The 14,197-nt window shown below is 37.9% G+C and overlaps 1 protein-coding gene across 1 annotated transcript; it reads right to left on the reverse strand.

Annotated features, from left to right (window-relative positions):
* Positions 1–48: 48 nt before the first annotated feature.
* adgre5a (adhesion G protein-coupled receptor E5a) lies at positions 49–11,242 on the reverse strand (the record flags this gene model as incomplete). The annotated part of the gene is made up of 17 exons (XM_078797333.1): positions 49–1,079; positions 2,370–2,465; positions 2,542–2,710; positions 2,812–2,903; positions 2,973–3,033; positions 3,103–3,320; positions 4,984–5,178; positions 5,245–5,409; positions 6,330–6,520; positions 6,605–6,727; positions 6,796–6,949; positions 7,574–7,660; positions 7,736–7,779; positions 7,858–7,974; positions 9,727–9,852; positions 10,905–11,024; positions 11,107–11,242. Coding segments are annotated over 17 exons (2,136 nt in total), but the record flags the coding sequence as incomplete, so codon positions are not given.
* Positions 11,243–14,197: the final 2,955 nt, after the last annotated feature.

Raw genomic sequence — 14,197 nt, forward strand, 5'->3', positions numbered from 1 at the left:
GAGAACCAAATTTCAACAAAAATAAGTGATTATAACAATCATTACGAGTCACAGTGGGACACAAACGTGTTCAAAGCCAGTGGTGTTGCAATATTCAACATATTACTTCACTCACTGAATCAAATGATACCGCATCTGGGACCAATGAGTCGTCTCAGTCTCTTTACTGAGTCATACTGCAGAATCGACTCTTTTTCTAGTGAGTCTCAAGTCAGTTAACCAATTCAATCATTACGAGTCTGTACTCAATCCGTCGACTTGAATCGGTGAATTCAGCCAGATCATGGAGAGTCCGCAGTGTTTTTGAAGAATCATCGACTCTGTTGTGTTTCCGGGGCATCCACTGTCTGTGGAAAACACCTAGTACAGATCTCAATCACAGATGTTGGCGATCGGTTAGATGACACACAGGAAACTGCGTAATAATCACTTGTTGCACCGTGATGCGGAACCACTCTGATACAATGCGGATGTAAGGCCTGTGTGGTTGTGTAAAGGAGCAAAATATTCTTGATAAATATTGTATATGATTGTTATTCAAAGAAATACTTTAGTATCCTGAATAATTAATGTATTGTCAATAACAAATATACATTTTATACAGTGGAAAATGCCAGACAAACAATAAACAACATATACATACAAAATAATCACATCAGAGACACTAACGAGAGCGTATCTGGCCTAATTAGATACAGTACCTGGGTGACACAAGCTGACAGGCTTGATACAATTATTAATCATTTGGATAATTTGGTTTAAATCCACTTATGAAACAAATGGGAGTAATATGCATAAAGCCCATTATGCACTTGGGGTTGTGTCCTTTGAACACATTGATTCAATAATTTCTCAGTTCAGACAACAGAATACCAAATTACTGTGACACGATTAACATTTCCATGTCAGTAGCTTCCAAAACAGTCACAGTGAAAAATACTGCAGTTGATATCATTTTGCAGATCGGTGCATCAACTGCAAATCAATGATGGCCAGCGGTTGTTGAGTATGACGGAAGAAGGCAAGTATTGCGCTCCTCAGAGGCGTGACTGTACCGTTTCCTGGCTGCTCTTGTATGCCTTGGGATGACAGGAAGATAGAGACGAGACTATCAGTCACCACAGACAACTTTATTGCTCATTCATTATCAGTAGAGGCCCTGCTGCTCTGTCAGCAGGATAAAAAAATATGCTTGCAGTGATCTATTGCTCTGGATCATGCTTTGTCACTATATGACAGACAACACATGTTTTTTCCCCCCAGTATTTCATTTAATTTCTATTTCAACTAAAAAAAACTCTTGTTATATTTAAATTGGGACTGATTTTTAATAGGTGTAAATGTGGCTGCACGGTGGGGTGAGTGGTTTGCACGCAGGCCTCACAGCAAGGAGACCTGAGTTTAATTCCACCCTCTGCCATCTCTGTGTGGAGTTTGCATGTTCTCCCCGTGCATGCGTGGGTTCCAAAAACACGCTAGGTTAATTGGCGACTCCAAATTGTCCATAGGTATGAATGTGAGTGTGAATGGTTGTTTGTCTATATGTGCCCTGTGATTGGCTGGCTGGTGACCAGTCCAGGGTGTACCCCACCTCTCGCCTGAAGACAGCTGGGATCGGCTCCAGCGCCCACGCGACCCTCATGAGGATAAGCGGTAGAAAATGAATGAATGGTTAGAGCACTTGTTCAGGACATTGAGCCTGCCTGGTAATTGCGCTATCATGCTAGGTGTTAGCATTGCTAGCATGCTAATGTTAGCATACTAGCATTTGTTGTGATTTTCATGTGGAGACACATATATAAACACCACTATCATGCTAGGTGTTAGCATTGCTAGCATGCTAATGTTAGCATACTAGCATTCGTTGTGATTTTCATGTGGAGACACATATATAAACACCACTATCATGCTGGGGGTTAGCATGTTAACATTAGCATAGTAACAGTTTTAGCCATTTTCTTCAGTAAACACTATTATGCTAGGTAATACTAACATACTCATTAACATGTTGAATAGCCCTGCTATAAACTCCAAATTGACCAACACATACATTGTGCTATTATGCCAGGTGTTAGCATTGCTAGCATGCTACTGTTAGCATAGTAGCATTCGTTGCAATTTTAATGGGTAGACATATATAAACACCACCATCGGGGGTTAGTATGTTAAAATTGTGAGCATGCTAACTTTAGCATCGTAACAGTTTTAGCCATTTTCATCGGTAGACATCATTATGCTAGGTAAATAGCCCAGCTATAACCAATTTGACTAAAACATAAGGAAAGTCAATACACTTTTATAAGGCAAGGTTATCTGAAATACATATACACGTACATATATTGTGTATACAAATGTATGTACGTGCCTACCTGTTGTTTGCTGGAATGTGAGCTTAATTCTCTGGAGTTTTTCTTCTTCTGAGGTGCACAGAATCTGCACAGAAATTTTCCATACTCGTCCCTGACCTAAAATCCAAAATGCTTTGAAAGGTTTGCTCAGGTTTTTTTTTTTTTTTTTTCCGAGTGATGTTTTGTGGCTGACCTGTTTGGAGAAAAGGCAGTGCACAATGAAAAGCATGAGCCCCTGGAGGCTGGAGAAGATGGTGAACAGGTAAGACATCACGATTGTTCTCTCCCCAAATTGGAAAAAGCCAAAGATCCATGTGATGCCGAGCACGCACAGCTGGGCTATTGCAGTACCGGTGAATACCCTGCAGGGGGCAGCAAAGGAACATAAAAGGGCGGGGGGACGTCAGTGAAATGTGTTTCACGTTGCTGTGTGGGACTCATTTTTCACACAAGCCGACTCAACTTTATCCTGGGCAAGGTGTCCAAATCTGGGTTTAAATCTGTGAACTTTTGCGCCAGCTTCCAAATAGTAATAATGAAAAAGACCAAGTTTATCTGGAAAACACCCAAAAAAAAAAGCATCAATAGTGGAGGCATTATCCATATTTATTTTTTGGTACTTACAGCAATGATGACACACGCCGGGATCCAAAAAGTCCAGATGAATTCCAGATTTAACCAGCAACTGCAACACGTACAGTATTTGCAAGCACTGTAGTGACTTGAAAATACACAATCACCAGCAAGTACTTACTATTTCTCTGTGCCGTATCCATCGGGGTTGACAAAAACCGAGACACCCACGATTGCAGCCGGGATGCCGTAGCCGCCTGCCATCAAGTAGACGGTTTGAAGGTTGGTGTGGAACACCAGGATGACCATCCTGAAGAGCTGCACGCCTTCCATGCACATCCAGCAGAAGGATGCCAGGAAGAAGAAATGAAGAAGGCCGGCCACCACTGAACAGCCGATCTAATGGAAACCAGAATAGCATTTTTACAGAACCTATTTGCACCTATGTGTTCACACTTGGGTCGAGTGGTTAGCACGCAGACCTCACAGCTAAAAGACCATGGTTCAATTCCACCCTCGGCCATCTCTGTGTGGAGTTTGCATGCGTGGGTTTTCTCCGGGTACTCCGGTTTCCTCCCACATTCCAAAAACATGCTAGGTTAATTGGCGACTCCAAATTGTCCATAGGTATGAATGTGAGTGTGAATGGTTGTTTGTCTATATGTGCCCTGTGGTGACTATAGGGGTGTTATTTCATGTGGAGAGAGCTCTAATAATGTTAATGTGGTATTTCTTCTGCTATATTGGATAATATGAGTGTAAAGGTGACTATAGGGGTGTTATTTAATGTGGAGAGGGCTCTAATAATGTTCATTCATTCATTTTCTACCGCTTTTTCCTCTGAGGGTAGCAGGGGGTGCTGGAGCCTATCCCAGCTGTCTTCAGGCGAGAGGCGGGGTACAACCTGGACTGGTCGCCAGCCAATCACAGGGCACATATAGACAAACAACCATTCACACTCACATTCATACCTATGGACAATTTGGAGTCGCTAATTAACCTAGCATGTTTTTGGAATGTGGGAGGAAACCGGAGTACCCGGAGAAAACCCACGCATGCACGGGGAGAACATGCAAACTCCACACGGAGATGGCCGAGGGTGGAATTGAACTCGGGTCTCCTAGCTGTGAGGCACATTTTATGTCTTTTTGGCCTAGATTAAGCATTTTCAAGCATAAAAATGACCTAAAATTAACTAAAATAAAAATAACAAGAAAACGCATTGAAAGCCAGTGATATGTAAACAACAAAAAGTCTCCCAATATTAAATGTGTGAGTCTGTTTATGTGTTATTTCTTCTGCTATACTGGGTAATATGAGCATAAAGATGACTATAGGGGTGTTATTTCATGTGGAGAGGGCTCTAATAATGTTAATGTGGTGTTTCTTATGCTATATTGGGTAATATGAGCATAAAGGTGACTATAGGGGTGTTATTTCATGTGAAGAGGGCTCTAATAATGTTAAATACCCTATTTAGAAGGTCATAAACAGGGTTTCTATGCTCTAAATACCAAAACCATGTGGAGAGGGCTCTAATAATGTTAATGTGGTATTTCTTCTGCTATATTGTATAATATGAGCGTAACGTTGACTATAGGGGTGTTATTTCATGTGGAGAGGGCTCTAATAATGTTAAATACCCTATTTAGATTAAGGTCATAAACGGGGGTTTCTTTGCTCTAAATACCAAAACCTTCCATTTATAAACTAAGAATCCTACTTGGTAAAATCATTCTATCATCTTCAGAGCTGCACTGAACGCTGGGTCAACAGTCTGGCCTTTTGGCCCAACGGTCAGCTCATTTCTATGCCGCTTCTCCTTGTCTCTTATTCTGAAGGTCCTGTGTTCAAACCCCAGCACGGGCAGTGTGAAACGTACGAGTTACATTGGTGCCGTGACCTGAATGGGAGTGAGGTTTGAGTGTACATTTGTAAAATCTCACTCCCTAGGTGCTGAACGCTGGGTCGACAGTCCGGTCAGCGCTCTCATCTCCCATTCCAAAAGGTGCTGTGTTCGAGCCCCGGTGCGGGCAGTGTGAAACAGGCAGGTTGGACTCACCTGGTTCTCTGTACGGGAGATGCCTCCAAGGAAGAGGAGGATGGAGATGAAAAAGCAGATGCACAGGTGCAAATGGATGGTGTTCCTGGAGCTTTGGATGGTGCGGATGAGCGAGAACGTCAGGATGCACACTAGCAGGCAAACGAGTGACAGGGACAAGCCCAACCTGGTCAACAGCTGCAACTCAAACCTATACTGTTGAGAAGAGACAGTCGCATGAAGAGACTCAAGCTATTGGGTGTCACTAGGTGGTGTTTTTACCTCTACGTCGTAGAGGGCCATCAGCACAGCAAAAGAGCTCAAGTGATTGCAGGAACACACGGTGAATTCAGGGTTGGACTCCACCTGGGTGCAGCCGCTAGAAGACCAGGAGCCCCCATCCTGGGAGGCATTCCAGAACACACAGACGTGGTTGCTACCGTTCACCTGGGAACGGCAACCATATGGATGTCATTAATATGAGACTATTTTGACTTCATGATTTTGACTTAACAAAATTTAAGAAAAAATGATCCATCCATTTTCTATGCCGCTTATCCTCTTTATCCCAGCTGTCTTTGGTCGACAGGCAGGGTACACCCTGGACTTGTCGCCAGCCAATCGCAGTGTCCAGAGTCCACAATTTAACTAACATGCATGTTTTTGGAATGTGGGAGGAAGCCAGAGTACCCAAAAATCAATAATAATAATAATATTAATAATATATTATTATTATCATTATTACTAAATGATAATAATGTCAATAATATTAATATATTATTATTATCATCATTAATTCATAATAATGAATAGTAATATTATTATTGATATGTCTAATAATATAATATTATTAATATCATTATTATTAAATAATAATAATGATAATCATATTAATATATTATTGATAATAATATGAATATATTATTATTAATGATTTTGAGTGTTTATATTATTATATTATTATTATCAATAAATAATACCAATGATAAATAATATATAAATAATAATGACAATAATATTAATATATTATTATCAATTAACAATAATTATTATATTATATTATTATTGTTATTGATTTTGAGTGTTTCTATTATATTATTATTATCTATATCATTTTTACTAAATAAATAATATATTTAATATTATATAATATATATATATATAATATATAAAAAATATTAATGATAACAATATTAATATATTATTATTAAAATAATATTATAATATATTAATATAATACTACAATACAATATTATAATATTGATATAATAATATAATAATAATTATTATTAATAAACTTAATAAATTAATAAATCTCCTACTGCCTCGACCATTTTAGTTTCCTTTATTGCAAAGCCGATAATTACCTGTTTGATGTGGTGAAAAGTCAGCGTGACCGGCTCTTCCAGGTGACTCGTGTTGGTGTTGGTGACGGAGACGGTCACTACTTTGGAGTTGATGATGAACCTCTGTTTTGCCTGCACATTCATGCTGCTGTAGAAGCCTTCAGTGAAGTCCTCCAGGTTTGCGTAGCTGAGCAGGAACACGGTTGAAAAGCCTGTAAAAACACCACAATTAAGGTGATGCGCCCTACAGTACCATCGTCATAATCCAGCAATGGCCGTGTCCCCCATGCCCCCACCTTGGACCTGCGAGGAATCTCCAGCCACTGTTTCCAAGTGGATATCTAACTCGACTGGCTTGGTTGATAATTTCACAACCTCCTTGGGTGACACGGATCCTTTGTAGGAAAGAAGCTCCAATTCTGAAGACAGACCACATAACAAAAATATCATCACACATATTAACACACTGTAATATTACTGGACTTACCTGTTTTGTTAGTGGATCTCTTTTCCCTGGGAGAATTTATGAAAGATCCTATCATTTTCAGAACTCTCTCCACAAAGTCCAGAAAGATGGACACTTTCCTGTTATTTGTCAGGACTCCAGTTGATAAGATCTGATCAATTATATCCAAGAGTGCCTGCAGCCATAACGGAAAGACAAATTCAGGGTTGCATCATTGACTGGATCCGACAGGCATTCATTCGCTATGTTTATGATTAATCACTGTTTTTAAAAAACTAATTAATCATGATTCATCACAATTTCCGGCTATGTCTGAAATATGTACTGTATTTTATGACTGGACGGGACTTGCCGTAAATTCCAGCGTATAAACCACACTCACTTCATTTAGAGGTAAAACTGTTTTGACAGGAGCCAATCATGAGCTATGAAAAAAACCCACAACGACCTTGTCAACCCGTTGGAAATTGGAGGTCATTACTCAATATAACAGTCTGACTAACCGTATGTGTCATCTCACAAAGAACACTAAACAGAGCGCTACAGTTTCCATCACACTTTAGCTGTGTTATTATGAACAATGAGGCATGGCCTCCCATGTTGCGTATGTGTTAATTATGCTAAAAAAAGGTAACGTAACGTAATTAATTTCCTTACTTGGAGCTGTTTTTAATATTTAATCTACATTCTTCAGCTAAATATTAGCCTCATGTCAGTATAATGCATTATAATTCTACACAGTACTTTTTTGTTTTATTTCAAAAACTGTATTTTTCAGCAAAGTTTTGGCGGGAAATACCGAGAGTAGCATCTCCGCATCCAAGCCTTTTGGATCCCGACAGTTTCCTTCCAGCTGTATCATCAGATCATGTGCAATGGGAAGATTCTAGAGGGGAGTCGGTTAAAGGTAAACACAAGGTGATGGTTTCAAATCTGCTCTGTGTTCTTTGTGTGGATTTACCACTTTCAGATCCTCCGTGTCCTTGAACGCTTTGCAGTTTAATGCTGAGGAAAGAGGATTTTTAATTGCAGATTACAATCATTGCTGCATAAAATGTGTTCTGATGGTACTCTGTGTTTTACCCATGCAAGGTGCAGTGTTGTTGTCATAATTGGTGAACCCTACATGGCATACACAGTAATGGCCACTGGCTCCGATGTGGCAGGTTCCATTTCCGCAGTCATATGATAAACATATGTCTACAAAAAACAAAAAGGGCATAAATCAGACCACAAAGACAAATAAAAATCAAAACAAGAGCATTCATTGATACCAGTCTTCAACTTTGCTGTAAATGTTGTGTATTTTTATTTACTGCCAGTAAATAAGTACCAGTCAGCATTTGCTGTGGCGCCTAGTGTCGCCAATAAGGTGCCTAGTGGCGTGTAGTGGCTCAAACTACCTCCCAATTACCTTGTGGTGGGCCGTAACGTCGGCAAAAAATTAGTTTGGCGGCAAGAAAATTTCATTCATTCATTTTCTACCGCTTATCCTCACAAGGGTCGAGGGGGTGCTGGAGCCTATCCCAGCTGTCTTCAAGCAAGAGGCAAGGTACACCCTGGACTGGTTGCCAGCCAATCACAGGGCACATATAGACAAACAACCATTCACACTCACATTCATACCTATGGACAATTTGGAATCGCCAATTAACCTAGCATGTTTTTGGAATGTGGGAGGAAACCGGAGTACCTGGAGAAAACCACAGAAATGGCCGAGGGTGGAATTGAACCCTGGTCTCCTAGCTGTGAGGTCTATGCGCCACTCGACCGCCGTGCAGCCCCAATAAAATTTCAAAATGTTTAAAATCTTTTGTCGCGCCGATTGCTTGATCAAGTGTCCACCAAGTGGAACTAAATGTCGCAAACAATCCGCCTATTGGAATCCACTGGAATGTAATGGCACGAGTCAAGTTGGGCCAATGATGCTAGTAGTCTACTGGGCCGGTGCCACTTGGTGCCAGTTCGCGCCAAAGATTATGTAATTGGTGCGTAGTGGCCATTCGAGTGGATTTCAATAGGCGGATTGTTTGCGACATTTGGTTCCACTTGGTGGACACTTGATCAAGCAATCGGCGTGATGAAGATTTTAAACATTTGGACATTTTATTGCCACCAAACTCATTTTTGCCGGCGTTACAGGCCACCACAAGCCAGTTGGGAGGTAGTTTGGCATAAACAACCAAGAATACTGTCGTGAATACCAATCACTTGGTGGACACTTCGCGCCGATTGCTTGATGCAAGTGGCGTGAACATTTAGAAATTTTCTTGCCGCCAATCTCATTTTTTGTCGCCGTTATGGGACACCACAAGGCAGTTAGGAGGTAGTTTGGGCGCCGTCCCAGTGGACTCCTAACATAAACAACCAAGAATACTGCCTTTAATTTTCATTGTATATATAGGCTACTGTCAAGATTAGGGTTCCAATTTTTGCTTGGGCATCTCTGTGTGGAATTAGCATGCTAGGTTAATTGGCGACTCTAAATTGTCCATAGGTATGAATGTGAGGTATGAATCTGACAAATCTTAATTTTGATCAAATGTAGAATTATTATATTGTTGTACATTGTTGTTCATATTTGATGTCATCTATGTATTCTCCACATTATTATTATTATATGGGAGCCAGGAAACGACATTTTGTTGGCAATTTCACTGCTGTTTTATTGTGCAATGACAATAAAGGAAGTCTATCTATCTAGCAATATCCATAATCTATCTAGCCATCATCTACATCAATCTATCTATTTTGCACATTGTCATTCACAGCAAAGATTCCATAACTATCTCTTGAGAAGTTAAATATTGTCATGTAAGCTACACCAGGATGTTGCCAACAGTTTCAATGTATTTAATTAGTGTGAGATAATTTATGCTCTACTTTGCAGATAAATGTGTGACGTTATCTTGTATATAATTTTTGCAAGGTGCAATATTCTTTAGTTCTCACCTTCAGATGGCTTTTCTTCTGAGAAACCGGTGGGGAACTCTAACAAGGCGCAGTAATAGCTGCCTTGCGTGTTGATGCATATCTTTTCATGGCCGCAATGAAATGCTTGCAGACACTCATTCACATCTACATAGCAAATACATAAATGACATTCATAATTCTGTACTGATCCACATTCCTCAGAAGACGTGGTATACATGTTATACAGATATCACATAACCATTAGACAAATGCTCAATGACACATTAGCAATCAGTTGCTCACATCCAAGTCTTTTTGTTTGATGTCGGCCATATTTTTCAAACAATTTTGCTCAAACTTTAGTCCAGGGGTCTCAAATTCAATTTACCTGGGGGCCACCGGAGCTAGGTTCCTGGTGAAGCCGGGCCGGGCCGCATCAGGTTTTCAAAAAAAAACCCAAAACGCATTTATTAAAAACTGGAAAAAAAGTCAATAAAAAAAACTATCTTCAATGCTTTTGCTTCTGCTATACCCTACACTTTTTCAGTACTTTGGTTCCGGTTTTCCATACCAAAATATCTGATAAAACATTCCACTGTTCTCAAATATCTTATTATTTTTCTATACACAAAATAAAATAAAAAAATAAACAAATTAAGAATAAAGACAATAAATAAATCAATCAGTAATAAATAAGTAAAATAATAATAAAACAGCAAATAAGAAAAACTTAAGAAACCACATACAGTTGGTAGAGAAATTATTTTTTTCAGATTCAAATGTACAGTATTAACAGTTATTTCACCTTTAACATGAACATTAATGAAAATGTTACCCAATTAGCAAGTTAGCATCGTACTCAGTTCCATCTGGTAGCAGCGTCGTAACTTTAACAACATGTTTGATGAGATGCTTTATCTTGACGTGTATTTTCCCTTTTATTCCAAATCATTTCCTGCATTTATTTGTACCCAGCGTCATGAGCCTTTAGCTTCATTGCTAATCCAAAGCAAAACAGGGCGGGGTAACAGTATGGGCGGGGCAAAATCATATTACTTGTGTCCGGTGTGCACACAGCTTTAAGCTGTCATTTCAACAATAAACTTTGGTATCAAGGTGGGGGGCCTCAAACTAGCGTGCGGCCCGCGAGTTTGAGTGTGTATCAATATCAGACATCCTTAATTACTACATATTCATATAATAGTGATGCATCTTACCGTGACAAGAATTATTCTTCCAGACAAATCCTTCATTGCACACACAATCATAGTGTGGTACGGTATTCAAGCATTTGGCCCAAGGTCCACATACGTTGCTTTCCTCACATTCATTTATATCTGGAAATAAAATATACCAATGCAACAGATGAAACCAGCTGTAAAGCTCTTAAATCATATTCTTATAATTGATGTATGATACCTTCACAGTATTCCACAAGTTTTTGGAAACCATCGAGACAATCGCATCTGAAGCTGCCAATAGTGTTCACACAAACAGAGTAATTGGAACATAGAATATTGTAGTCCAAGTCTTCCTCGCACTCGTCGAAATCTGTGAGTCAGAAATGAGAACAATAAGAATACAAGACACATTAATTGGGGATTTGATTTGACTGTTTATGTCAGTGGTTCTCAACTTTTTTACACTAAGTAACACCATTTATGCTATTTCAGATGAGCTATGAACATGTGGTTTATATTGTTTTTTGCATTTATACAAATACAGTACCACCTTGGTTAGCATCTGCCCCGGTTAGCATGTTTTTTGGTTAATGTATAACATTTACACCAACATTTTGCCTGTGTACTTTTTACGGTTAGCATACAATGTAATGTAGTTTTACCAGTGCATCCTTAGCTTGCTAACAAAATGACAACTGGGTTTCAAACCACGTATATGACGTCATCAGTGGTTGACTTTCAAAAATGTTAATGCAAAATAGTAAACTGCAACACAAATCTATCTTTATATATGTGTCGCACACAATCACACACGCAGTCAAAGGTGCACTAGAGTGCCATGTGATATTTATGAGCAGAAAAGCGTCGATAGATTCAGGACAGGAAGCGTTTCCATGGTAACACAAGACAAATGTAGATATCAAAGACCAGCTTTCCTTTACCTGAGGGGGGGAAGGGTAGGGGCAGTAAAGATGATTCTAAGATGAAAGTGGGCGGACATCTTTGGAAGTGCTTCATATGGAAGGAGCCATGAGAAGTTGAAATTCAGGATGGCCGCCTGAAATGTTATTCTACTTCAATCAATCAAAAGTAAATAAGCAAAATTAATCTAAGACCGTAAATCTGAACTGTGTTTCGTTTTGACAATGAAATCCACGCTAAGACTTGTTAGCATCCTATTAGCGAGGAAACAAAATGGCAACCGGACCCGGATGTTATGTCGATGATGTCATCAGCTGTTGACTCAAAAATTCGAAATCTAAATGATGAATGAAAGGGCTAAGTTTTACATTTAGGATTACCTTTACCTTCATTAAAGAATTTATGGAATTCAATAGTGTTTCTCACCTTAATCAAAAAGGTGGCACTTTATTTAGCTGCATTTTGGGTTACAGTATTGAAGTGAGAAACCCTATTGAAGGAAGAAAAAAAAACAACTCATGTCAAAACAGGAAGTTGGTGATGGTTGCTTTTATTGTCACATAATGTCTTTGATGACAGTATTGTATTTAGTTAAAGTAAAAGTAACCTTTCATGATTATTTATATTATTATTATTTATATATCAAAGTTAATGCTTAATGACGCGTTAACGGAAGTTCCCTTTAACGACGGCAAATAAAGTATTTAGATTGGTAAAGTTAGCTTCTAAGCCCTGGGAGATGGCTCTTGTAATGAGTTGCTGTGTTTTGACTTGTGGCTGAAGTCCAGTGTTTTGCTAGCGTTAGCGATTTAGCATCAAACTACCACAATGATGCACATTAGCACTCAAAGTCATCAAATCTTACCTCTATGCATTCCCACATCGTATCAGCATTCGGGAGCAAGTATGAGGTGAAAGAAAAAGGGGGGGAAATACATTACAGCCCTCTTTGTATTGGAGAATGGTGCGTCGGTGCGTTCAATGACCGTCGAAAAAGTAGGACAAATCGCACATTGAAAGTATTGTATTGTATTGTATTGTATTGTAAATAAATAATATTTACTGTAATACAATGATTAATTTCTATGTATTTCAATGTATTTTAAAATAAGTGAAATAACTTTTGAGTTTACATTTTGGATGAAATGTTTTATGACTATTGCCCTGTGTTTTAGGTATTTTCATTTGAATAATGATAATGTATAATATATTATAATAATGTAATAATAATCCTTTTTGAATGTTCCTAAATAGGCTTTTTTACATAAACATTTTGAATTTAAAACCAGTATCATAAATAAACAAATCTTATTGTGAGCTGACACAAAAACATGTTAGTATGTTAGTATGAGAGGTCTCATTTGCTCACATTTTGTATTTGCTGAACTTTTATGGGCAAGTTTAAGAGCTAATATGCTAATAATAAAGAAAAATAATAATACAAAAATATGCTTGCTGACTGTATTGTTTTAAATAATGGCCCAAAGTTCCCAAATTGATATCCCTTTACATAAAATTACTTGAGTTTGCATTTTGGATGAAATGTTTTATGACTATTGCCCTGTGTTTTAGGTATTTTCATTAATGATAATGTATAATATATTATAATAATGTAATAATAATCCTTTTTGAATGTTGCTAAATAGGCTTTTTTACACAAACATTTTGAATTTAAAACCAGTATCATAAATAAACAAATCTTATTGTGAGCTGACACAAATAAACAAAAACATGTTAGTATGTTAGTATGAGAGGTCTCATTTGCTCACATTTTGTATTTGCTGAACTTTCATGGGCAAGTTTAAGAGCTAATATGCTAATAATAAAGAAAAATAATAATACAAAAATATGCTTGCTGACTGTATTGTTTTAAATAATGGCCCAAAGTTCCCAAATTGATATCCCTTTACATAAAATTACTTGAGTTTGCATTTTGGATGAAATGTTTTATGACTATTGCCCTGTGTTTTAGGTATTTTCATTAATGATAATGTATAATATATTATAATAATGTAATAATAATCCTTTTTGAATGTTGCTAAATAGGCTTTTTTACACAAACATTTTGAATTTAAAACCAGTATCATAAATAAACAAATCTTATTGTGAGCTGACACAAATAAACAAAAACATGTTAGTATGTTAGTATGAGAGGTCTCATTTGCTCACATTTTGTATTTGCTGAACTTTCATGGGCAAGTTTAAGAGCTAATATGCTAATAATAAAGAAAAATAATAATACAAAAATATGCTTGCTGACTGTATTGTTTTAAATAATGGCCCAAAGTTCCCAAATTGATATCCCTTTACGTAAAAAAATTATTTCCATCTGCGATTAAAGTAGATTAATTGTGAGTTAACTATGAACAAAACGAGATTAATCACGATCAAATATTTTAATCGATTGA

Source organism: Doryrhamphus excisus, linkage group LG16 (assembly GCF_037039965.1).
Source record: "Doryrhamphus excisus strain RoL-2023G ecotype Guam linkage group LG16, RoL_Dexc_Guam_v1.1, whole genome shotgun sequence".
NCBI classification, from domain to species: domain Eukaryota; kingdom Metazoa; phylum Chordata; class Actinopteri; order Syngnathiformes; family Syngnathidae; genus Doryrhamphus; species Doryrhamphus excisus.